This window comes from Abramis brama (assembly GCF_963993115.1).
Source record: "Abramis brama genome assembly, chromosome: 16".
NCBI lineage: Eukaryota > Metazoa > Chordata > Actinopteri > Cypriniformes > Leuciscidae > Abramis > Abramis brama.
Window position 1 is genome coordinate 11,186,268 of NC_139978.1, and position 25,487 is coordinate 11,211,754.

Genomic DNA, 25,487 nt, shown 5'->3' on the forward strand with positions numbered 1-25,487 from the left:
GTTTTGCACTGATGTAGATGTTAAATGTGATTTCTGTGGGACTGAGAAAGAAAGTGTTGTCCACTTATTTTTTAATTGCATTTATAGTAAAATGTTTTGGATAGATTTGGAATGTTTCCTTTGTAAATGCTTAGTCATGAAAGTTTACTTTTCTGAAAAATATGTATTTTTATTTTTTATTTTAATAGACAAAGATTACGACAAGTGTGGCCTTTATTGTTAATCTTTGTTTGATTATGGGGTAATTCCAAATACATAAACAAAAATGGGCTAAAGCCACATTTTGTTATTTCAGATAGATATGAAAACCTATATTGAGTTAGGCTACTACTTGGGTTGAAAAATAGTAAAGTAAAACGCACTAGGTCTCTATATTAAGCTTTTATGCTATTTATATGATGATCTCATACCTGTTCCTTTTTCTGTTTATATAATTTTTTCTTTCTTTTTACTTGTATTATTGTTAATATACTATATTTTCTTTTCCTATTTGTTGCAGTCTTTATTTGTTCAATATTTGTTCAATATTTTTATATTATATGTTGGACTATTATCATGTTTATTATTCGTAATGTGACTGGCATTTAATAAATAATAATACAAAATCCAAATTAATAAAGCCCATTTATGATTTAAAAAAAAATGACAACATGACAATGTAGTAGGCCTAGGCTACGTCCAGATTACATTAATTTACACACTGACATATTTTTTTTTAGCGGTCATGATTCTCGTTAAGTAAATACTTATTCAAAATAAGTTCATACTCGAGAGTATGCAATTTCGGGCGCAGCCATGGAAAGTCGCATGGTGTTGTCGTGGACGTGGAGATGATGTAATCATTTGTCGTCGGAAGAACGCTTGCGCGCTAAGCTCGCTGATTGTGCTGATGCAAGACAGTGGATGAGAGTAGTTAACCGTGTGAACGATATTTACAAGGACGAAAATCATTGATATTTAATTCAACCATCATGTCAGAAGACGAGGTATTGTGGTGGTCTATTTTTATATTTTGTTAATATTCACAGTTTAGTGGAAATATTCAATCATGTTGTGACTTTGGAATAGATTTGAGAGCAGTTACAGTGTTGTCTATAACGTGCTCTAGGCTGCGTTTGCTGTTTTTTTAATTTATTGCATTATTACGTATTATTTCTAGTTGTATAAAATGCAAAAACTAATAAAGAACACTCAAACATTGCTTGAGTAGTAAAAACGGGTGAGTATTATTTCCTTCACCACAGCGAGGCATGCTTTAGCAAATGATTCTGGTGCCTTATGTGTCCTCAGATTTTATTCGACCCCACTACATCAAAGAAGAAAAAGAAGAAGAAGAAGCCCTTCATGCTCGACGAAGATGGAGATGGGCTTGGAGAGGAAGCCCAACAGGTTGAACAGAGAGAAGTTGAGCCCGAAGCAGGAGAGGAACGAGAAATCGACCCTGAAGATGATGACATAAAGAAAAAGGGTGAGAGGCCATTTTTCTCCATAAACCATGCAGTGTTTTGCTTTTCTCTTGTACCGTGGCATTGGGTTTAGTCATGTTTCTCAACAAATGTATTTAAACCAGAACCTTGAAAAGTTGTGTGAAGGAGTTTGTAAAAAAATGTGCTATTTGAGATTGGGACCTTTATGACACTGTTCTACAACTTTCTTTACAGAGCCTTCGGATGATTTAGATGATCTGAACTTCTTTAATCAGAAAAAGAAGAAAAAGAAACCAAAGAAGGTGTTTGAAAATGACATTGAAGAAGGAATAAAGGTTAGCAGTTGTTTATAAGGAAATTGTCTGGTAATTGTTTAATGATTCACTCTTTGCAATACATATGAATTGAGTTTCCTGTGACCAGTAGCCTACATAGCTGGATAATTAAATGGGACCCTCTTTTAGGTGTCTTTAAGTACTATGTACTAACACTTAAATGATTTAATTACTTGAACACTTTTAATGATTTAAAATCATTTTTTCAAAAAATAATAATGTGGCCTCATAATCTTTAATCAAAACCATTAACATTTTTCTCGTTTGAGTATCCATTTCACTTTGATATGCAATGGGGAAGAAAAGACAATTGCAACTTCTGTTTTATTCGCAACTTCCCACTTAAAGGGGCATTCCACCCATAGGAACATTGTTTTTTATTGAAAGTGGGTCATATATGTAGTCGAAATGTAAAATAAATTTTGAATTTGGTGCCTTCGTGACCGAGGAAAGACAAAAAATAACTTCAGGACGCATTTGTATGAAAGACAACAACTCCCACAATGCACCACATTGCACAGCTCTGCAAGCCACTCCCACTAATCCAGAACAGCGCATATCTGCCTATAAGAGAAATCACTCTTCCGTCTACAAGGCTAGCTACCAGCAGAGCTTGAAATTCATTTCACACAAAATGTCTAGTTAGTTGGCGAACTCATTAGTGCATTACTCCTCGTTTGTATTTCTTTCGAAAAGGTGAATTATTGCATGGTACCGGGATGTTCAGTCAGAACATATGCGGTGCGAAACTAGGATAGTTCACAACACAAACGTCCGTGTCCTCGTCTGATTCAGAGATTTCGTCCAGGAGAAATTGTCATCGTTGAAATTCTTTGCCGCAGACGGACTCTATCTCTGTGTTCGTAGTTGCATAGTGAGATCACCGGCGCCACCAGTCCGCCCTAACTCGAGCCAGTCCGGGCTCCTCATCCGCGGCAGGCAGGTCTTCTGCCTCGGTTGCTCTTCGCTATAATGCGGCTTGTAAAGGTAGCCACAAACACCTGATTCAAGCATCAGACTTCCGAAATCCTCTTCTTCTATATCATATTGAGTACTCCCCTCCGCTATTGTCATAACTTTACATCTGTCTCCACAGCGCCTGTTAGCTTAGCTTCAAACAAGATGGAGGATATTGCTTTCAGTTTCAGAGAGTAAAGTCCCACCCACTGATCTTTAATAGGTCTGTAGCGTGAGCGGGTCCTGCCCCCTGGGAAAGATGAGGAACGAGTGTCTGTAGTCTCAACAGAAATCCCCCCTCTTACACTTCCTCCGACAATGACGCAAAATGACGATTTTTGCGTCATTGTGGGAGGAAGTGTAAGAGGTAAATAACGGTCTCAGGGGAAAATGAGAGAGTGTTGCACTACCATTCAATAGTATGACTGGGTTTCTAACAATGCAAAGCTTAGTGCAAATGGGTGGAGTGTCCCTTTAATATTAACTGTCTTTAACTACTGTGTACTAGCGTTTACAATTAATCATTTGATACAATGCACTTATGGAATGGAAATTATTTTATTTGAAACAGGGACAATGCAGCCCTATTGTGTGCATTGTCTTTGTTTTTTTTAACTGGTTTATTGAAACAAACTGTCCAAAAGAATCAGTTTGCAGAAAAAGAATTGGACTTCCCATCACTAATGTGATTCCCAGTAAGCATATTTTCTTGTATTTGATAGTTCTTCTATCTAACGGCTGTTGACTCTTTTCATTTTATTGGTGACCAGGAGCTGAGAATTGAGGGAGACCAGCAGGAAATAATGGAGGAAGATGATTTGGACTTGATGCTTCCAGCTAAAAAAAAGAAAGCAAAAAAAGTGGAATTTGTTGAGGAAAGAGACACTGTGGAACAAGAGGATGGTATGAACATACACTTTATTTAATTAGAATGTGCTGCATTATTAATATTATTTAAAAAATGTGAATATAAAAGGTAGGAGTTACAGAAAAATACTATATAATCAAGCTTTCAGTTAGCATGTACTGCAATCTACAAGGAAATTTTACTCTAAAATCACATCAGCCTCAACTCAACTGGCTTTAACGGATTTTTTACAAAATCTTGGCTGTTACTTTTTTTTTTTTTTTTTTGCAAGAGTCAACTTCGATTCTACATAGGTTTTCTTCCATATGTCTGTAAAAATAATTCGGATCCAGTTTGTGTTACTTTAGATTTATAATGTCAGGTTTAAGTTTCTTAAAGGGACACTCCACCTCTGGAAAGATGAATGTGTATTTAAATTGGGTCATTTATGTAGAAGAAATGTGAAATTATTTTTGAATTTGGAGCTTTCTAGACTGAGAAAAGCCAGAAAATGTATTTTTGGCTCATGTGGATGAAAGACAACAACTCCCAGAATGCACTTGCTTTGCTGCTCTATTAGGCCACTCCCAAGCCACGCCTACCGGTTAGAGAGCAGTTGTAAACAATAAAGCTAAGCTAAGTTTAGGGGTGGGCGGTATGACCAAAATTCTGTTTCACGGTATGACTAATTTTATTTCACGGTAATGATATATTTCACGATATAGTTATTTCTACATGTAGTTATTCTCGAAAAATCTACAAAAAGGGCTTTGTATATTAATAAATAAACCCAAATACTTTAGAAATGAAAAGTACTTAACTTTGTTTGAATTTTTTTTTTCTTTTATTTGGTAAATTATTTCTTTGGTAAACTATTTTTAATAGCTAAATACAGTAAACAAAACACTCTCATCAACTTTTAGATGAACTGATATATATTTTATATTGAACTATTCTATTCATAATAAATTAGTTACTTCCTTTTAATTTGGTAGGATATTAGTAAATACTAGTTATGTTTAAATGTTTTCCCGGTATATTTTTTGCCATGTCTGCTTATTATACTGCGTTTTAAAGGGCTTGTTTTGCTCTTTTTGTGATATTTGCCCGTCACCTAAAGCTTTAATAAAGAGAGGTTCAGAAGTGTCAAGTTCATCAAGTTCATAAGTGACTAGGAGAACAGCAGTATGAAAACCGAACAGCAGCTACTGTTAGTGTTGACTAAGTAGTGTAAATTATACACACCTTGTAACTGCGCCATTATTTTACATAGCTCGGTGTACACCGACACACCGCGCTCCCTCTCAGTGCGTGTGCGCGCGTCTTTTGCATCGGTAAAATGCGATCGGTTAATTTGAGTGACAAGTTGTAATCACGCATTGAATCGAAGCAAGATTTTATCAGCTGGTTCAGTGGTCAATTGTTTGTAGTTAGAAATATATAACTCGCGCTGCATATTTAGTAATTTTGCCTCAGATACAGGATTATACATTTGCTTTAACAATTATGTTGTACATTACCACGGCAACCGCTCGCGTGTCATACTGAATGCTTTCGTGTTTAAAAAGTAACTACACATAAGAGACAGAAAGATGCAGATAACTATACATTATTTAAGGTTATTTCTATTCGTTAAGATATTGATATGAACTGTTGTTGTCAAGTAAGCTTATGTTTTTCCCGTTGCGATCGTGCACTCCTCTAAACTGTAGCCTACTGGTGCCGCACTGCTCTAGTTCAGGGTTCACCAATCTCGGTCCTGGAGGGCCGCTGTCCCTGCAGAGTTTAGCTCCAACCAGCTCCAACACACCTGTTTGAAAGTTTCTAGTATGCCTAGTGAGACCTTGATTAGCTGGTTCAGGTGTGTTTAATTGGGGTTGGAGCTAAACTCTGCAGGACAGCGGCCCTCCAGGACCGAGATTGGTGAACCCTGCTCTAGTTGACTGCTGCGCCTTTCTCCCCGAAAATATCACGTTAACAACCCTTTAGAAAACGTAATTCCTTTGTGGATGCTCTTGATCTGCTTTCTCCATGTTTCTTTGACAAATCTCAGGCCGGTGACACACTGGATGCGTGGCGTAAGCGTCTCAGCTGCGTGGCGTGTCCGTTTTTATTTCGGCTCCCATGTTAACAGGTTAGAGTTTGCACACTGCCTGCGTGAGACGTGCGGAAAACGCGTGCATGCTAGAAATAGAACCGACGCCTATTTTTCACGCGACACGCAAGTGTCTTGGAAGCGTTTCCATGCAAAATTGAATAGGAAAATATGTTTATATGTCATTTTGACACGAATACATATTAATAAATGTCATTTTGATGTTTAAAAGTGTCTAGGTTTAGACATAAATGCAAATATAAATGTAATTTTACAAAATATTATCGATTTTCAAATACTGCAACTGTCAATACAGAACGATGTAGCCTATTTTGCCATCAACACTGCCGACGTTGTCTTTGCTGCTATATATTTATGTTTAAAATGAAGTATAGGCCTTCCACAACTCTCTCCCCATATGTCGAATATCACCAATGAGGCTTATCATATGTCACCTAGCAGCAGCAGCGCCGCGTCAGACACGCTTCTGGTGTGCAAAGACATGGAAAACGCCACGCAGCTGACACGCAACAGAAACGCCATGCTCACGCCCAGGGCCGGCGATTGCTATAGGCGAACTAGGCGGTTGCCTAGGGCGACAAATGTGTTGGGGGCGCGGACGCACTCTAGTGTCGCCCTTAGACGTACTTCCCATATTAATCATAAAATTAGAACGAAACGCGAAATAAAACATGTTTATTAAACATGATCATCAAAGGGCGCCCCTCAACCACACGTTTAATTACTTGTCAACCTGATTATTAGATTGAATTTATGATTTTTGTCGACCATTTCTGGATGGATGGGGGGCGGGAGGGTTGCGTTATGGTACGTTAGGGAAGTGCTCAGCTGCTGGCGCGTTGATCGAAAATGAAGCGGTCATTGCACCTCTGTTGCACATGGACGAAAACGGAGAAAGGAAGAAGATAAAAAATAAAGCTCAGTATAGAGTAAGTCTTCTCATCTCAGCCATTAAGGTGTCCAATGAAATAAATTTACTTAGTATTGTAGCCTACATCACCTAATATTGGACGTTTCATTGCTGTCACTAAGCTATAGTTTGCTAGCTATAGTTACTTTGAAGGTGAATAGAAATGGCAGAAACAACTGTTCATCTTTTATTATTTGAGATAGAACTAAAATAACTTAAATCTTTTAATTTTGTAGTGCTACATACATTATCCATAATAGCACATTTGTTTGTAGAGGGTAGCCTATAGTTAAACCAGTTTAGTGGTCATAATTTGGGGGGGCGCAAAAACTCAATCTTGCCTAGGGCAACCAAAGGGCTAGAGCCGGCCCTGCTCACGCCACGCAGCCAGTGTGTCACCGGCCTCAGTCTCACGCACGCTGCACGTGAGTTAACCACGCCCACTTATTTACATGTCGAGATATCACGGAATAAAAAAATCTGTTACAGTTGACATTTTCTACCGCGGTAACGATATATACCGTCATACCGCCCAGCCCTAGCTAAGTTACTAGTAGTAGTCTCCGTGAGTCTCCCCGGGTTTTTGAGATCGCATATCGCACAAAATGTCCGGGATTCGGCTTTTGCGTTCTACAGTCGCCATTCATTGTGTTTACTGTGGCGAGCAGGACGAGACTAGGGCTGCGGGAGAACAACGTGAGGCCGGTGGTGTGATTACTGATGAGCGACACCTGTGAGACGCACTGGTCTCGTATCTCTCACGGAGGAGCGGGTATTTTCTTAGCAATGGTAAAACGCACATCAACCGATCACGCCACCGGCCTCGTGTCTTTCTCCCGCGGCCCTAGCCTCATCCTGCTCGCCACAGTAAACATGATGAATGGCGACTGTAGAACGCAAAAGCCGGTGGCGTGATTACTGATGAGCGGCGCCTGTGAGACGCGCCGGTCTCGTGGGCTATCTCATTGAGGAGCGGGTATTTTCTTAGCAATGGTAAAACGCACATCAACCGATCACTTGTTTAGCGTTCATGTAAACACTACATTCAGATTCACCAATCGGAATGAATTCAGTTAGATTGAAACAAAAGGTGTGCATGTAAACAATGAATGGCGACTGTAGAAAGCAAAGCCGAATCCCGGACATTTTGGACGATCTCGACGGCCGGACATGCAGGTTTCTGCTGGTGAAATCAAACGCACTGGCACTGATCTGTGATAGGTCTGTTAGCGCATTAGGTCCAACCCCCTATGGGCGGGTTTGAAAGGGTGGGAACTAGTGCTTGTAGTCTTAACAGAAATCCCCCCCTCTTACACTTCCTCCTACAATGACGCAAAATGACGATTTTTGTGTCATTGTAAGAGGAAGTGTAAAGAGGTAAATACAGATTTCTCTCGTCTCAGGGGAAAATGAGAAAATGTTGCACGACCATTCAATAGTATGACTGGGTTTCTAACATTGCAAAGCTTAATGCAAATGGGTGGAGTGTTCCTTTAAGTTTGAAATACAGTGCCATTCACTCTTTATAGGAATTAGTCAAGCTACTCTTTCTAGGCTACAAGTGGTACAAAATGCAGCTGCTAGGCTCCTGACTGCTGTCAAGAAACATGAACATATAATACCTAATTCCATTACACTGGTTGTTGGTCTGCTACAGAATTGATTTTAAAGTTCTTTTAATGGTCTACAAATCTCTATATGCCTTAACACCATCTTATCTTACTGATCTCTTGTCGTAACATTGCTCGGGGAGGTCTCTGAGATCTTAAAACAAGGACAAAAGGTTCCAAGGACAAAATTAAATTTTAGAGGTGACCGGGCATTTGTAGTAGCAGTGCAAAAACTGTGGAACGGTCTGCCTGTTACTATTAGAACTGCTACAACAGTAGATCATTTTAAATAGGGATGAACCAATATCACTTTTTCCAGAACGAGTCTGATACCGATACTTTAATTTTTGGTACTTGCCGATATAGAGTACCAATACCTGTATTTTCACTGCATTTGTAATTTTTAAATGTATCAGCTAGAGAATCCAAAATCATATAAATCATATTAGTTGGCTTTAATTTTTTCAGCAAATATATATATTTTTTCAGTTATTTTCATGCTTAATTAAGCCTGCTAAAATGTATTGTATGAGCTTCTGTTATTTTCACTGTTCATTCTATTGCTCTATTATATTTTATCTTCCATTTAATAATACAGCGCATATTTAGAGCTGCTTTAGCACGGCTCAGTGCTGAGGATTGGGTCAGTCGTTCAAATGTTTAGACAGCAGTGAAATATCACAATTCTCTATTCCAATTTTGATACTACAGCAAAACTACTAGCCTAATTAATGTAAATTTTAAACATTATTAAAAACAAGTAAACGGTCAGTAATAAAATAAGATAAAATAATCAAATTACAAATAGCACAAATAAATACAATAGAACAAAGGAAGGCTACAAATGAAATAAACAGCTGTTTTTTTTTCTGTTTTTTTTTTCTTCATGTAGCTCTAGCAGTAGTTTTCAGGTACAGAAATTTGAATAAAGTAATCAAATGTGAAATAACACTGCATATTCATTACTTTATAAATTAAATATAGATGGATCTTTATAAAGTTGCAAAAGGTATTTAGTTAAGAGCAGTGAGTGATTTCTTTGTCCTTTGTTTGATTAACATTAAAACAGCAGCAGGTTTATTAGACTGCTGTCCCTTTATGACCAAATGCACGGGTCCAATATGAATAGGCTACTGTCTACGTTCACTTGAGAAGTCTGTCTATGTTCACTTAACCAACTATGTTTACTAGGATACTCCCCAAGAAAGGGCGTTTTTACATAATTTTGTGTGAATTCATCCATACAAGTGCAAGATGTGAAAGACAATTCAATTCAGTATTCATGTGCTGTTTGATTTTCGGGGCATGCACTTTCATGAAACTTTTTGACTTGCAAACGTCCTGGAATAATGTAGGGAACCACTCGCTATACATAAATCAGATAACGGTTCATGCTTTAATTTAGTTTTAATCCACATGACACGTGTGCTGTATCGGTATCGATCAGTATCGGTATCGGTGCATCCCTAATTTTTAATCAACTTAAATCTTATTTGTTTTCTATAGATTTAAATCAATGATGTTGTGCCTATTTTGACTGGTAATTGTTTGTTGTGTCAATCTCTATTGAGTTCTATATTATGCTATGTACAGCACACTGGTCAGCTTGTTGTTTTAAATTGTGCTAGTATAAATAGTGACATTGACATTAATGTCAGGGAAAAAATCATTTGTTTGTTTTTCCTCTTAAAGGTGTTTAATGCACTACATGATGTACTGTTTCAAATTATGAATCTTCTAATCTTTGAGGTTATGACAAAGATTTCATTTGTGCTGATTAAAAATGTGAATTTCTGAGTCTTCAAATATATTTTATTACAGTCATCGAGGATGATAAAAGCACAGAAGGCATCACATTCAGCTCACAATCAGGCCCAGCATGGGCAGATTCAGAGAGAGATTACACTTATGATGAGGTATGAAGTTGATTCATATGATGATGAGTACTTTCTCTCTTCTTCTATATCACACATCACTCTACCCAGTGTTTGTGACATAGTTTTCCTTTAATTTATTACATTATTTACTTGTCTGCTTCTATACAGTTGTTGAGCCGGGTGTTTAACATCATGAGGGAGAAAAATCCTGATATGGTTGCAGGAGAGAAGAGGAAGTTTGTGATGAAGCCGCCTCAGGTGGTCCGAGTTGGGACAAAGAAAACATCTTTTGTAAACTTCACTGACATCTGCAAACTGTGAGTGCAAACACTTAGCATGTCTGCTGAGTCTGGGTTCTAGAGAAAACTAGGAATGCTTATGGTCTTTAAAAAAACTTTTAATGAATGTATTTTCTAGGTAATAGTGCAATGGATGATATATGGGTCAGTCACACATTACGCTATTTTTGTCCTACCTTTTAATTTATTCAAAAGTACATTAGAGCAGCACAAAAAAAAAATCATACTAACAATGACTTGAATACAAGCATATTTTTAAAATTTCTTGAAGCATGTTTTAATTTCTGAAGATTCAATTTAAAGGGACTTGTCAGGGTGATACAATTGTCCTGATATGATAATAAAATAAATCCTCATTAAAATGATCAAATTAATATTTTAAAAATATTTGTCTACCAAACAAATCAAGTGCACTAAAATGCAAAAAAAAAAAAAAGAAAGAAAAGAAAAAACATGACCCTCATGGACAAGGTTAGTTCAGGTTGTAAAATGACAAATCTTATATTTCTGTATTAATAAATAACTTAAATATATTACGTATACATTCAAATATTTTGGTAATTTAATTATGAATTTATTTAATTATAATTTATGATATTTGTAAAAAAAAAATATATATATTTTTTTTACATTGAATAATATATTTAAAATTTTCGTGAAATAAGTGTGTACACCATGTATTCAGAGTGAGAATAATGGAAAAGTTTGTGAGTTTATGAAACCAACATGATGTGAACAGTACCTTTCTAATAAGTATTTTCCTTTTCTTCAATTTGGACACTTTTATTGACATTGACCATTATATGAATTTAATCAAACCAGTTATTCTAATATATTGCCCTAATTTTGTCTATTAAACCATAGCATGTTTACTTTTTCATCTTCAGGTTGCATCGACAGCCCAAACATCTTTTGGCATTCCTGTTAGCCGAGTTAGGAACAAGGTGAGTTATTAATTGCTTTTCAGTAATTGTCAGATGTGAAAAGGTGAATTTTTTTTCCCCTGTAACTAAAGAGATGTCTTCTTATATCTAGTGGCTCCATAGATGGAAATAACCAGCTTGTAATCAAAGGACGCTTTCAACAGAAGCAAATAGAGAATGTCTTGAGAAGATATATAAGTAAGTCAAATATTTTGAATGTATGAATATGTAGCTGGTTTACCAATACTACATGCTAATGTACAGGGGTTGGACAATGAAACTGAAACACCTAGTTTTAGACCACAATAATTTATTATTAGTGTAGGGCAAAATAATTTATTATTACTGTAGGGCAGGGGTGCCCAATCCTGCTCCTGCCGATCGACTGTCCTGCACAGTTCATCTCCAACCCTAATCAAACACACCTGCCTTTACTTTTCAAGTGATCCTGAAGACCTTAATTGGTTGCTTCAGGTGTGTTTGATTAGGGTTGGAGATGAACTGTGCAGGACAGTCGATCGGCAGGAGCAGGATTGGGCACCCCTGCTGTAGGGTCTCCTGCGGCCAATACAGCATCAATTTGTCCTGTACTTTTTTTTTAATCATTCCTCCTCCAGAAATAGTGGAGGGCACTATTTGATGCTGGTGGAGGAAAACCTTTACTGATTTTTTTTTTTGTGTGTGTGGATTTGTGAAAAACACAAATACAGTCTTTTCACGCAAAATTAACGCTGCAGCCCATCTGATATAGATATACCATTTCACATGGCTATGACTTTTTTTTAATTTATAAGATAATAAAGATATTGTTTGTTAAGTGAGACCTCCAACTGTAGTCCTTGGAAACCAAAAAACTAGTGGAATTTCTTCCTGGAATTTCATTTTACATTATCAGTACAAACCCTGAGCCTTGATGTGTGTTTTGGTGCATTATCATGCTGATACATGGCACCCCCTTCAGGGTATTTTTGAGCCATTAGGTGCACATGGTCATCCAGAATGGTTCAGTAGTCCTTGGCAGTGACGCACCCCCAATCAAGCACAGTAGGGAATGCAGCTCAAACCATCACTGATCAACCCCCATTCTTCACTCTGGGCATGCAACAGTTTGGGTGTTAAGCCTCTTTTGGGCTTCTCCACACTGTAACTCCCACAGGGATTAAAGTTCTCCGTCGCTACGACGGATTTCCGTTAATTGCAGCAAGTCTATGACGGATTTCCGTCAATTGCAGGGTTCCAGTCTGTCCTTAATGTCGTAAATTCACTTTTCATAATTTTAAGGCTGTAAATAGGCTTTCATTTCTCAAATAGTGTAATAATTGTCTTAATTTTAGTTTGAACAGGTCTTAAATTAAGGAAAGACGCTTATTCACCCTGCTGAGGGGGATGTGATCAAAGCCTGGAGTGGAGCAAAAGCACGTTCCTCTCTCCACTCTAATGCTGCGTTCACACCAAACGCGAATATGCGTCTGGCGCGAGTGATTTCAATGTTAAGTCAATGGTAAGACGCGTTTACGCGCGTCTGGAGGTCTTGCGGCGCGAATGAGGCGTTTAGCGCGGCGCGGTAGACGCGAATTCGCCTCATTCGCGCGTCTAGTTCGCGCGAATGACGCGAATTGAGCGTCTGGTGCGTTACGCGCGTTAAGCGCAAATTGTGGTTTTTGTGCATTCACGCGTTTGACGCGAATTCGCGTCTGCCGCCCGAGTTGAAAAATCTGAACTTCTGCGTCAATTCGCGCCGCGTTAACCAATCAGGAGCCTGCTTGCTGCTGTCACGTGGTGAACTGAGAGTTTATAATGTTATTTTATGTTTGGCCTCAATATTTTGTAATATGACTAAAATGCACAACAAAGCAAATCTTTCACATAAAAAATTCAATTTCAATATGAGAGATACTCATTTGTACTGAATGCTATTTATTCCATATCTATTCTAGATTATATGAAACTTTATTAATCTAATGTAAAGACAACAAACACAATTAAGTGTATAAAAACTTTTCAAAAGAAATCACAGGACAGGTTTCACTTTTGGAGGCTGGCTCCATTTATTATCAAAACAAAAATAAATTACAGATTAGGTGCGGGAGAGGGTGAACCTCGCGCCGGGCTATACAGCGCGGGCTCGTCATGCAGAGACCACTCGAGGCCGAGGCTTTATACGGCCTACGCTGTCCACGTCAGCGTCCTCACCGTTAGGTCCACCAAACCTACCTCCTGGAGCAAATTGTGAAACTCCTGAAACCCTCCGGAGGGTTTGGTGGACCCGAGTACAGCGACGATGTCCCCTACGCAGCTGTTTCTGCTCTCCAGAGCATATACGAGCGGTGACTCTCGATTAATGCTAATGCTAATGCTCGATAAACATCTAAAAAAGATGGCCGCCAACAGGTTTCGAAACTTTCACCCCCGGACTTCGCACGTAAATTTCGCTTCAAACTTTTGATTTTACGCGCGTCAATTTCGCTCTTGACGCGCGAATGCACACAAAGTGGTCACAAAGTGGTCACGCGTATAACTAGAGACGCATATTCGCGTTTGGTGTGAACGCAGCATAAGCACTCTGTAATCACTTCGCTCATGGTCCACTCCGGGTTTTCAATTACGCTCACGGAAAGTGCATGTCAGGCTACAGTTGAGCGCTGAGGTAGAACTATATTACAATTGAGCGCTGAGGTAGAGAACTATATTTCAGTTACCATGGACACACTTATAATGCAGGTAGGGCTGGGCAATATGCATACAACCGGCGTAGCGTCATAGAACGTCTCTGAAAAGGTTCACGCCCACTTTTAGGGGAAAACAAACCGGCGAGCGCCATACACCGTATCGGATTGAGGACGTGTACTAACCCTTACAAACATGTAATTTGTATTTAGACATTTTTTTTTTCACACAGTAGGCTACCTCTATTATGTATTTGTATTTAATTTAATTTTTCCACACAGTATTTTGTATTTTTATTTTATTTTAAATACATTTCCATGTATTTATGCCCATCTCTGCCTGCCATCATCATCAATATCTTGCTGTTATGGAAATATCATGAATTACGGGGATGATGCTATCGAAAGCTAAATCAGGCTAGTTGTATGGCTGGACAGAAAAGTGCACTCAGTAGCTACTCTAAATATAAAGACATAATATTATACATTTAAAGATGTTTACTTCTTAAAACCGAAGTAAAATCATTCACTGGCTACCTGGTGACTCGATGAGGTACAAGTAAATGTCCGGGTAAGACACTTCTGGCCACTGGGTGGGGTTGTTAGACCAATTTGACGCTGGTAGGGACATGTTTTTAAGTTGCCCAAATTAAGTTTATAAAAGTATCGTTATCCTGTAAAGTTACTCGTAGCGCACACTCAATTGCACGCGCGAATGCGGCGGCGCGCTGTATCGCCTCACTGATCAAGTGCAAAAGAAACTACGAGCATGCAACGCCGTTACGTTGTAAATTACACGAAATAAAAGTAATGCAGGTATGATTTTCATTCTATTCACCAGGAGCAGTTTCCATGTTTCATTAACAGTGTTAATATTGTGTATTCACCATGGTAACTGTCGTTTCCATATTAACCCCAAAATGCCACTATTTTTCTTTGTGTTATTTTTTATATTTTTAAATGACTGTAGTGGCTCATGCCAACATTGTATTAACAAAAACTAGTTTGGGACTGCTATTTAATAGCTTTAGCATAGGCCTAATGTTTATTTATTAGTACTACTATTAGTCATATTCTTACAATTTATGTTTGGAAAAGTACTAATTTATGGAAAAGTACTTGTGTGTGTTAAAAAAATGTGTACATGTGTTATAATTTGCCTATATATTATATATATATATATATATATATATATATATATATATTAGGGGTGTGACGAGATCTCGTGTTACGAGATAAAAAAAAAAAAAAAACTTTGTCTTGTGAGTTGTTGTGATGTAAGCGTGATGGAGCGTGAGGGTGAAATTTGTATTGAAGATGCCCCTGCCACTTTTAAATCATTTGTGTGCCGGGCCAATCACACACACACTCCGCACACACACACACTCACTGTCCCTCGCTCACTCACTCACTCGCGCGCACACACACACACGCTCACTCGCACGCACACTCACTGTAACCGCACTCTCACTCACTCTCGCTCACACTCAACCCGTCGTGGAGGACCGTTAAAATTAAACATGCTAGTCTTTCTGTCGTGATGTCCTGAAGCATCACAGACGCGTTGTCGCCCACTATGACACACTATACGAAATGAAACGATCGAATCTTGCGTCCCGACGCCCGTTGTCCTTTACGAGTCTCCACGAAACGGATCGTGCCAAAATCGCGCTAAAATAGTGTAATCTGAACCAGGCAGGTAATAAACATTTGACCTATCACGCAAAGAACCTATTAAAGCACTAAGACATGGGAACAGTATAGCTTAAAGTCATATCGACATCGCAATATTAAACAATGTTACCGCACATCGCAGCTTTTCCTCATATCGTGCAGCCCTAGTTACTGCCCAAAGGTCTCAACTGCTGCCAGAAATCGTCGACATGCTTATATTCTTGAAAAAGAACATGACCATATCTTAGGCTTATCTTAGTTAATTTATCTCTTTTTCATGCTTGAAGAAAAAAATTGTTTCTGTTTGAACTTGTAGTTTTGAGAGAGCAGTACTTTGATTATGGATACACACTTACTGTTTGCACTTAAAGTGTTATTTCAGTTATTTATATTTATTTTATTTATACTGTTTTATTTTTTTATGTTCGATTTGTGGAAAGGAGTTAGATTTCTCATGTGAAATCGTACAGGGAGAAGTAGAGTTTATAGCAAAACATTTTGCAGTGTTTGCATGTCCTTTACTGCATAATTCATTAAAATAGAAGTAAAATAACATTCAGTACAAGTTGATTTCAAAATGCACATAAATTGTTTTGCATTTTGTGATTTTCAGTTGAATAAAAGACTATTTTCCATTCATATATTTCATCATTGAGGATTTCTTAAAAATTGTGTAAAAATCTCGTCTTGTCTCGTTCTCGTGAACCCAATCTCGTGTCTCGTCTCGTCTCGTGGAGTAAGCGTCTCGTCACACCCCTAATATATATATATATAGGCAAATTATAACACGTTTACACAAAATTTAACACACACAAGTACTTTTCCCCTTTACTTAACGAAAGTTTAAGTAAAGGGGAAGGCTTAGCGAAATGGGGGGAGAATGGCAAGCCTTATAGTTCGTGGACTAAAAAAATCACAATGCTGCCATTCGTGCTCTACAGTAGGATACACATGCTCCCTGCCTGGTTTTCATGAATTAAAATAGCTTTTAAAATACGCCTACTGGCAATATTAAAGCGGTTTAAAACGTCTCCCCTTAAAACACTATTGGTCTCGACTATTTAAAAAGTTCAAGGAATATGACTTGGCCTAAAAAAAAAATTCAGTCAGAAGAATTTTTTTCACTTTAATCCCTGCTCCCATCGATGTGGAAAAGACAGTGAAGGTGGACTCATCAGAGAACAATACATGTTTCACATTGTCCACAACCCAATGAAACCAACATTTGGCAATGGCACGAGTGACCAAAGGTTTGGCTATAGCCGCCCGACCATGAAAATGTTATCTGTGGTGCTCCCAATGAACAGTTTTATTGGAAACAGGAGAGTCGAGGTGCACATTTAATTCTATTTTATGTTTTTTGGATACAATCCGGGCTAGTATCCAGACATCCCTTTTCGGACCGCTTTCTCTGCATTTACAGTTACTCCTGTTGGATGTGGTTCATCTAATTATCCTGGATACCATGGCTCTTGATACACCACAAAGGCTTGCTGTCCTGGTCACACATCAGCCAGCGAGACGTGCACCAACAATTTGTTCTCTTTTGAACTGATGTCTCCCATTATGTTGTGTGGATTGCAATATTTTATGTACAGCTTTGCTCTGCTAATTTAACCTTCACTCTTTGCTCTTACTAGTGGAATGTAAAATCAGGGAAGATTGACCACCTATATATGCACATATATAGACATGAACTTGTAACACTATATTGATCAGTATTTTATTTTTATTGTTCAACCCCTGTATGTACTGTGCCATTACCTCTCATCAAATATGGCATAATTTACCATGTTCAGATGGACTGAAGCTGGCAAATCACTACAGTTGCAGGCAGCTCTCAAACGCTGTTGTGCTCAACGCTAAACCACGTTGAAACATTATAAACATTTTAGGGTCTTCAGACTATAGAGTGCGAACACAAATAAGCACAGGACTACTTGAAAGCAGCTGCCCATCAGTGGGTACCGAATTGAGTCAAAGTAGTCTGTGCCTATTGATTCCCCACCCGCAATGCAATTTAAATATTATTCCACCCGTTACATCAAAATTAGCGGTTTACCTCACGTGCAGGACTCTGATTTAGTTTAACCTAATAGATTTTTGACAAGGCATTTCTCTTTTCTCTTTTTCACAGAGGAATATGTGACTTGTCATACCTGCCGCTCACCAGATACAATTCTGCAGAAGGACACACGTCTCTACTTCCTGCAGTGTGAAACCTGTCACTCACGTTGCTCTGTAGCCAGCATCAAGACAGGCTTCCAGGCCGTCACTGGCAAAAGAGCCCAGCTTCGAGCCAAAGCCAACTAATACAAGCACCCTGTTCTGGCCTCTTTCTCAGACTGATGCTCTGCTGACAACTGTCCTCACTGCTCTCCTTTGAAGTGCAGTAGAATGACCCAAGGCTTGGACCTCAGGAGTGGCCTGTAGAAGGTTTTGAGTGTAATTTTATTAATAAATCTGACTCTGAAGCTAGAGTGCTTTAGTGAACAGGCTGCCTCTGATTTGCTCGTCTTACTTTACCTCCTTCCTCTGGAAATATTATGTTTTTCACCTCTGTATTCAGCATATCTGATTACCAGAGCATATTTCTGTATATATAGTGAATATTGCTCTCAGAGCAGTATTTTTTCAAAGAAAAATACAAGGATATTATTGGATGAAAACCAGAAATAGGCATATATCATCTTCCTTGCTTTTGAAAAATGAACCATAGCCTTTTATATTGAACTTTGTTTTATCAATGGAAAACTGATTCTCCAAATGTTAACTTATGGGACAGTCATTGCACAAGAATGCAGGAATGTTCAGACTGGATCCAAACAAGTTCTTTGTGATCCAGGAATCCAGCAAAGTGTGACTTCGAATCTCCTCTAAACGCTAGAAAATGAGAACTCAGTTCCAAATTTAATTACACAGACAAATACATACATATTGTGCCGTTTTCTTTAATAGACAGCAAATGTGTGGGCATGTTTCGCTGGGCTTAGATGGAAATAAAGGCTTGTTTGCATATTTGAAATTAGATTTTTTTTTTTTTTTAAATAAGCATGGAAATCAAAAATAGCATTTTTTTCTATATTGTTGCCAAAACAATTCTATTTCAAATACTGTTATTTTGAACTTGCTGTTCATCTGGAAAAATGTATAAAAATATTAAGCAGCACAACGGTTTTCAACATTGATAATAAGATATGTTTCTTGTGTACCAAATCACCATATTAGAATGATTTTGAAGGATCATGTGACACTTAAGACTGGAGTAATGATGCTGAAAATTCAATTTTGTTTTTGCATGAATAAATTACATTTAAAATATATTAGAATAGAAAACAGTTCATTTAAATTGCAATAATGTTTCATAATATTATAATTTTTACTGTATTTTGATCAAATAAATGCAACCCATGGGAGTATAAGAGACAGAGTATATATAGAGTACATTATAATTTTTGGGGAATTGTTTTTTTTTTTTTTTTTGACCGACCCCAAACTTTTGAATGACAATATAGCTAAAAACTTTTTAAGGCTGATGTATCTTCCTCAGTCTAAAAAGTAATTTTGTAAACTTTGTTTTTCTAACAAAAACAAAGTTACTGGCTACTGGTCTTGGCTGGTCTCCTAGCCTGACTAGCGTACAAGTTTTGTGGCTGGTTGCATATGTTTTTTAGACTAGTCTTACATCTTAGTCATTCATTTTTTTTCAAGGCTGGTCATATCTGGTCAAGTCAGTCTAATTTGAATCTGAAAAGACTGATACTTATTACCCATTGATTAACTAGTGGGTCTAAAAGGTCCAGCACCATAATTATGCTGATTGGACGCAAAACTCTGACCCAGTGCAACTTGAACTGCCTGACGTGAGGGCATTGCTCGACACAGGTGCCCAAGTTAGTATGGTGGACCGAGCAAGAAAAATACCTGTCAAGTCTTGAGGTGAGGCCGCTTTGAGAGCTTCTTGGGTGTCAAGATGATCTGAAAGTCTATGCTGTAAATGGAGACCTTATCCCATTTGGAGGCTTGGCAGTTATCATAGTCAACCTGCTAGGAAATGAGGACCCAAGTCTATCTATTATATTCCTGATGAATAAGATGCCAATTGAGAGACCTGATACAGGGCAACTGATGACAGTACTTTCCTCACTACTGGCTGGAGTCATTGATATCCCTCGCAAAAAAAGCACAAACTTTAGTCAAGGTGGTCCAAACTGCTGAAGAAGATGATCGAGACGGGCACTTGAAAGTTGGTCTGAGAGGAGTAGTTATCCGGACAGGGCAGGTGGCTTGGGTGAAGTGCTGAATCCCTTCAAAGATGGCACAGTCTGACTCTGTGGTCTTGTCCGAGCCTCATGGAAATAGTGATCATTTAAGATGCTTGGATATTGGAGAGAGACTCTTAGAGATACAACCCCAAAGTGACCCTTGTTTTTCCATACCCATTGGAAATAGCACAGTGGGTGATGGGACCCTGCCAAGTGACACAGTGTAGAATTTAAGGGCGAACCAAACACAAATGAATCTTACAGATGATTTGTTCAAACATAATTCCACACACAACTCAACACTCCAGACCCCCAAATCAACCATCCATGACCATAAAATCCAGGCTCCAACCAGTCTAAGGTAACCAACGAAACCCCCAGCGGCCATACTTTATGGCCATGTAGTTTCAAATAGATGAGCCTAGATAAAGGAAGAACGTTGTCAACGTTAGATGGTTTGGAAAAGACGGATTGGCTCAGATGGCACAGCTCGAGCCCGACCAAGATAACGGCATAGGTTGTTTGATCCCACGACAGATACACAAAACAGATCTTCTCCTTTAGGAACTCTGAACGACCCCAGGGTTGAAATCTCTTAAAACCACAGAGACTGAGACATATCTAAATACATAAAATCATCGCAAAACAATTCTTGACGGACTTATAATCAAACATTGTTCAACTACATAATTCTATATCATGTCTACGACCTATACAGTGGGGGAAATAATTATTTGATCCCCTGCTGATTTTGTAAGTTCACCCACTTACAAAGAAATGAAGGGTCTACAATTTTTATGGTAAGTTTATTTTAATGGATAGAGACAGAATATCAACCAAAACATCCAGAAAAAACACATAATATACTGTATATGTTATAAATTGATTTGCATTTCAGTGAGTGGAATAAGTATTTGATCCCCAAGCAAAACATCATTTAGTACTTGGTGGAGAAACCCTTGTTGGCTAGCACAGAGGTAAGACGTTTCTTGTAGTTGGTCATCAGGTTTGCACACATCTCAGGAGGGATTTTGGTCCATTCCTCTTTACAGATCCTCTCTAAATCATTAAGGTTTCTTAACACGACGAGTTGAGTTGATGCCAAAGAGCTCAATTTTGGTCTCATCTGACCACAGCACTTCCTCCCAAGACTTCTCTGAATCATTAGATGTTCATTGGCAAACTTCAGACGGGCCTGAGGCGAGATTGCATGGAGCTCCAGACCGAGGGTGATTGATGGTTATTTTGTATTTCTTCCATTTCCGAATAATGTCACCAACAGTTGTCTCCTTCTCGCCAAGCTTCTTGCTGATGGTCTTGTAGCCCAATCCAGCCTTGTGCAGGTCTCCAATCTTGTCCCTGATGTCCTTTGACAGCTCTTTGGTCTTGCCCATGGTGGTGGAGAGGATGGAATGGAAGATACAGATTCTGTGGACAGGTTTCTTTTATACACATTATGAGCTGACATTAGGAGTACTTTATTAAAGCGACAGGAATAATCTGTGTTTCACATGGGCACATAACCAATCTGTGGGAGGCAGAATTCTTGCTGGTTGGTAGGGGATCAAAAACGTATTTCACTCGATCAAATGCTAATCAACCCTTCATTTCTTTGTAAGTGGGCAAACTTACAAAATCAGCAGGGGATCAAATAATTATTTCCCCCACTGTATATGTGACTGTTATGTTTAGATCACGTATAAGTCATGCAGTTGTTACAACCATTAGATGTTTGAATGAAAGTGTGTCTTGTTAACTATCAGTACGATCGTATATTAATAATACAGAAGATGGCCTGATTGAAATCTGTGTAAAATGTTTTGTATACTTATAATAGGAATTATGTCTAAACTGTTCTCACTGTACTCTCTGCTAGAGTGTGAGATCACAGACAAGGCATGATTTACGATGAGAGGGGAAGAAAATGCCACCTCTAAAATAAAGACAGTGTCTAATTGGTCAGAACTCATCCAGACGAGCCTGGACAAACATTTGAGTTTAAAATCTTAGGAACGAAAAAAGCATTTCTTGAGTAGAGTAGTCTTACCGACGATGGAATAATCAGACAGACAAGTAAACATGTAGACGAGCAGACGAAAGAACCCAAATCAAGATCAGAAGAACATGGGTTAAACATGAGGAAGTTGCTGCAGGCGAAGCCTGAGACAGCACGGGACCCTCACAGCAGGAAGAAAGCTGAAGGCCCTCAAGTTCCCTCCAGGATGCCAGTAGAATGGACCAGGGACAACCAACCCATCCTGGAAGATCTTATTGTATGTTAGCAAGCCCACCTATATTGGCATATCAAGACTTCAACTAACCCTTCATGCTTCACACTGACGCATCCAAACAGGGCCTAGGGGCCATCCTATACCAGCGACAAGACAGGAGGTATTAATAGGATATGGATCCAGACCAATTACAGTGAACAATGATCTACTACTACTGGTCAATGACTTACCTGTGGAGGCTCCCATGACGACATCACAACCGATGAAATCTGAACAACAAAGAAAGACTTCTTGCAAAGTCAGACATCCAACAAAGAGAACATTGGGACTTGACAGACTCAGATGAGGAAAGTAACTGGGAAAGATATTGGCTGAGGATCACTCCTCACATACCTTACCATTTCACAGTGCCTGTGTGTTAATTGCACATGTTGGAGATAAGAGGTTGAACACTGGAGCTTTTCTTATTTTTTTCAGGGAGAGTGTGACACACACAAAGTAGCTACACAGTTGTGTTTTTTTTCTTTTTCTTTCCCTGAGTATTGTTATTCACTGATTGTGTTGCTTTATTTTCTTTATGCAGTGTTGATATGCAAATCATCGAGTGTCTATTGACAGTGGGTGCTGGAACATGTGCGACGTAAGCATGTAACCATGCACACTTACATTACTAGACTAAGGGTCTTCAACCGGGGGCCGCAGCGGTACTGCAGGGGGTCCACCAATTAATGTGTGATCACACATAATTGTTGGTTAAAAAATTTAAACATGGGTAAAAAAACATCAAATTCAAATTTGAACATTAGCACCCTCAAACGAAAGCAAGAGCGCCCTCAGTTGAAACTCTAATAATATCATACTGGCGAAACAGATAACTCCAGTGAGTATTTTTTACTAGGGCACTAGCCCCAGTAACATCTTGCTGTGCCCCAGTAAAATGTTCCTGATAAATAATTTCCTGATGAGGTGGATTAAAGAAGATCTGAAAATGGCTTTCCTATTCATTGAACATAGTCATTTACATTATTTGAATTACATTATTTGAAAATATAAAGGCTGTTTGTAACGCTAGCTAAAGCGAAAATTTCTTGCACATCCTCTCACGCATCGCCCCTTCCTCGCTGTGCTCTCCTATTGGTTTCACCTTGGAATCTTCGACTTGCAGTCAGATGATATGTGTGACGCTGATCCACAGAAGACGAAGATGAATATAAATCCAAGGTTTATTAAACAAGTACTAACAAAAGAGCCAACAATGCGAGACAGTGTGCTAAACACAAACAATACCGGACAAAGAACCCAGCTGGCATTCGACTGACCTTAAACGTTTAAATGTGGTTGAAATAATGTCAGTTTATGAAAAAACATTAATTCAACGTCAAAACAACGTTGAACACCAAATGGTTGAAATGGTGTTGTTAACTCACTATGGATTCAACATAGAAATATAAATAAAATTTGAGTTGTACGTCAAATCAACATTATTTTTACAACCATGACTTTTAAACATTTTGTTGAAATATATCAGTAGAAAAATAACGTTGTTCCAACATCCAAACGCTGATTAATTAACTGTTGAAAAAGTGTTGATGCATGAATAATGATACAACGTTGAAAGATCAACTCTGAATTAAACGTTTGTTAAGTAACATTAATTCAACGTCAAAACAACGTTGAACACTAAATGGTTGAAGTGGTGTTGTTAACTCACTACAGATTCAACATAGAAATAAAAAAATTTTTTTGAGGTGCATGTCAAATCAACATTATGTTTTACAACCATGACTTTTAAACATTTTGTTGAAATATATCAGTAGAAAAATAACGTTCCAACATCCAAACAATGCTGATCAATTAACTGTTGAAAAAGTGTTGATACATGAATAATGATACAACGTTGAAAGATCAACTCTGAATTAAACGTTTGTTGAGTCGTGATAAAAGCGCTTTCTAACGTTACATCTTTTTTAATTTTTTTTTATTATTTTTATTGCATAACACATTTGTTACAATTTGCCGAAAAAAGAAATTGATCTTGTAATACAAAAATCATTTAGATACAATTCACGTTTTCATAAGGAATAAAAAAAAAAAAAAAAAAAAAATACACATCAGCCAATAGAGAATTGAGACGCTTTCTACATCTCCCGGCGTACTTTGAGAGCAACTCCAGTCTGATTGATCATTCTGGAATATCGTTCAATACAAGAGATTGATTGGAGGACGGCGGTTGTCCATCACACAACTGTGATTCTATTGGCTCTGACGGTTCCAGACAACACCCGATTGCGCATGCGCGAAGTGGGTCTGTGTCGTCATCGTCAGGCAGATTCTGTCCTGGACCGGTTCGGAATGAATTTGGGGGTAACAGCTAGTGATGGCCAGATCGAGGCCTCGTGAAGCAATGAAACAGTTGAACCAAATGTGCCATATTGTTTCGAGGCTTTGAATCAATCCGACACCCGTCTCAACGGTGACACCTAGTGGTCACTTGCAGGTGTTGATCTGAAACAACCTTGACGAGCCATTAAAAAAATGTGTTGTTTTTTAGGGGTTCAAGCATGAAATGCTGAAACCCTATTGTAATTGTAAGGATTCGTAAAATGCATCGTGCAGGACAAACCGTAAGGCCTAGAGACTTGAAACCTGGCCAGATGGTAGGCCTCAATTTGGGGACAACCTATCAGAGTATGACCCCGATTGGCCCATAGGTGGCGCTACAGCAACCAAAAGTTCAAAATCGCTCATAACTCTTAGACCATTTGTCCCAGGATCAAGTGTCTTATATCGTTGGAATCCTTGGCTCAAGCCAAAATGGCTATCTCCGATTTGGATGTAGGCAGGGAAAACTTTCTGCTATGTCGAATTTTGTCCAAAACCTACTTTTGCGAACTACTCCCTGCTTTTTCGCCCGATCGGAACCAAACCAGTCTAGGACAATTCTCTGGACTCTCTAGATCAATAATTATCAAAAAAAAGTTGAACTTTGGCATTTGGGTGGCTGTAACAGGGTCATTTAGAAAAGGGGCGTGGCAAAATACACTCAAAAGCCTATAGATCCCAAAGGAAAACTCAGAACTTCACAAAAATTGATGAGCATATGTGTCAGAACATGGTGAGGAAGCATGCTGAGTTTCGTGGAGTTCGGACCATAGGTGGCGCTATAACTGGCAAAAAGCCTTCATTCTTATTAGGGGTTCAAGCATGAAATGCTGAAACCCTATTGTAATTGTAAGGATTCGTAAAACGCATCGTGCAGGACAAACCGTAAGGCCTAGAGACTTGAAACCTGGCCAGATGGTAGGCCTCAATTTGGGGACAACCTATCAGAGTATGACCCCGATTGGCCA

General features: G+C 38.5%; 1 protein-coding gene across 1 annotated transcript; it reads left to right on the forward strand.

The window, feature by feature from the left end:
* The first annotated feature begins 821 nt into the window (after positions 1 to 821).
* On the forward strand, positions 822 to 18,962 carry LOC311066308 (eukaryotic translation initiation factor 2 subunit 2-like). The gene is made up of 9 exons (XM_084087426.1): positions 822 to 986; positions 1,291 to 1,468; positions 1,662 to 1,762; positions 3,490 to 3,622; positions 10,024 to 10,118; positions 10,248 to 10,396; positions 11,266 to 11,322; positions 11,414 to 11,499; positions 17,779 to 18,962. The coding sequence occupies exons 1-9, from the start codon at positions 972 to 974 to the stop codon at positions 17,952 to 17,954; spliced, it is 990 nt and encodes a 329-aa protein (XP_083943552.1). The 5' UTR covers positions 822 to 971; the 3' UTR covers positions 17,955 to 18,962.
* Positions 18,963 to 25,487: the final 6,525 nt, after the last annotated feature.

Coding starts and splice junctions, on each gene's coding strand:
- LOC311066308 (XM_084087426.1), top strand. Junction 1,763..3,489: donor ACATTGAAGAAGGAATAAAG/GTTAGCAGTTGT, acceptor ATTGGTGACCAG/GAGCTGAGAATTGAGGGAGA. Junction 10,397..11,265: donor TTCACTGACATCTGCAAACT/GTGAGTGCAAAC, acceptor TTTCATCTTCAG/GTTGCATCGACAGCCCAAAC.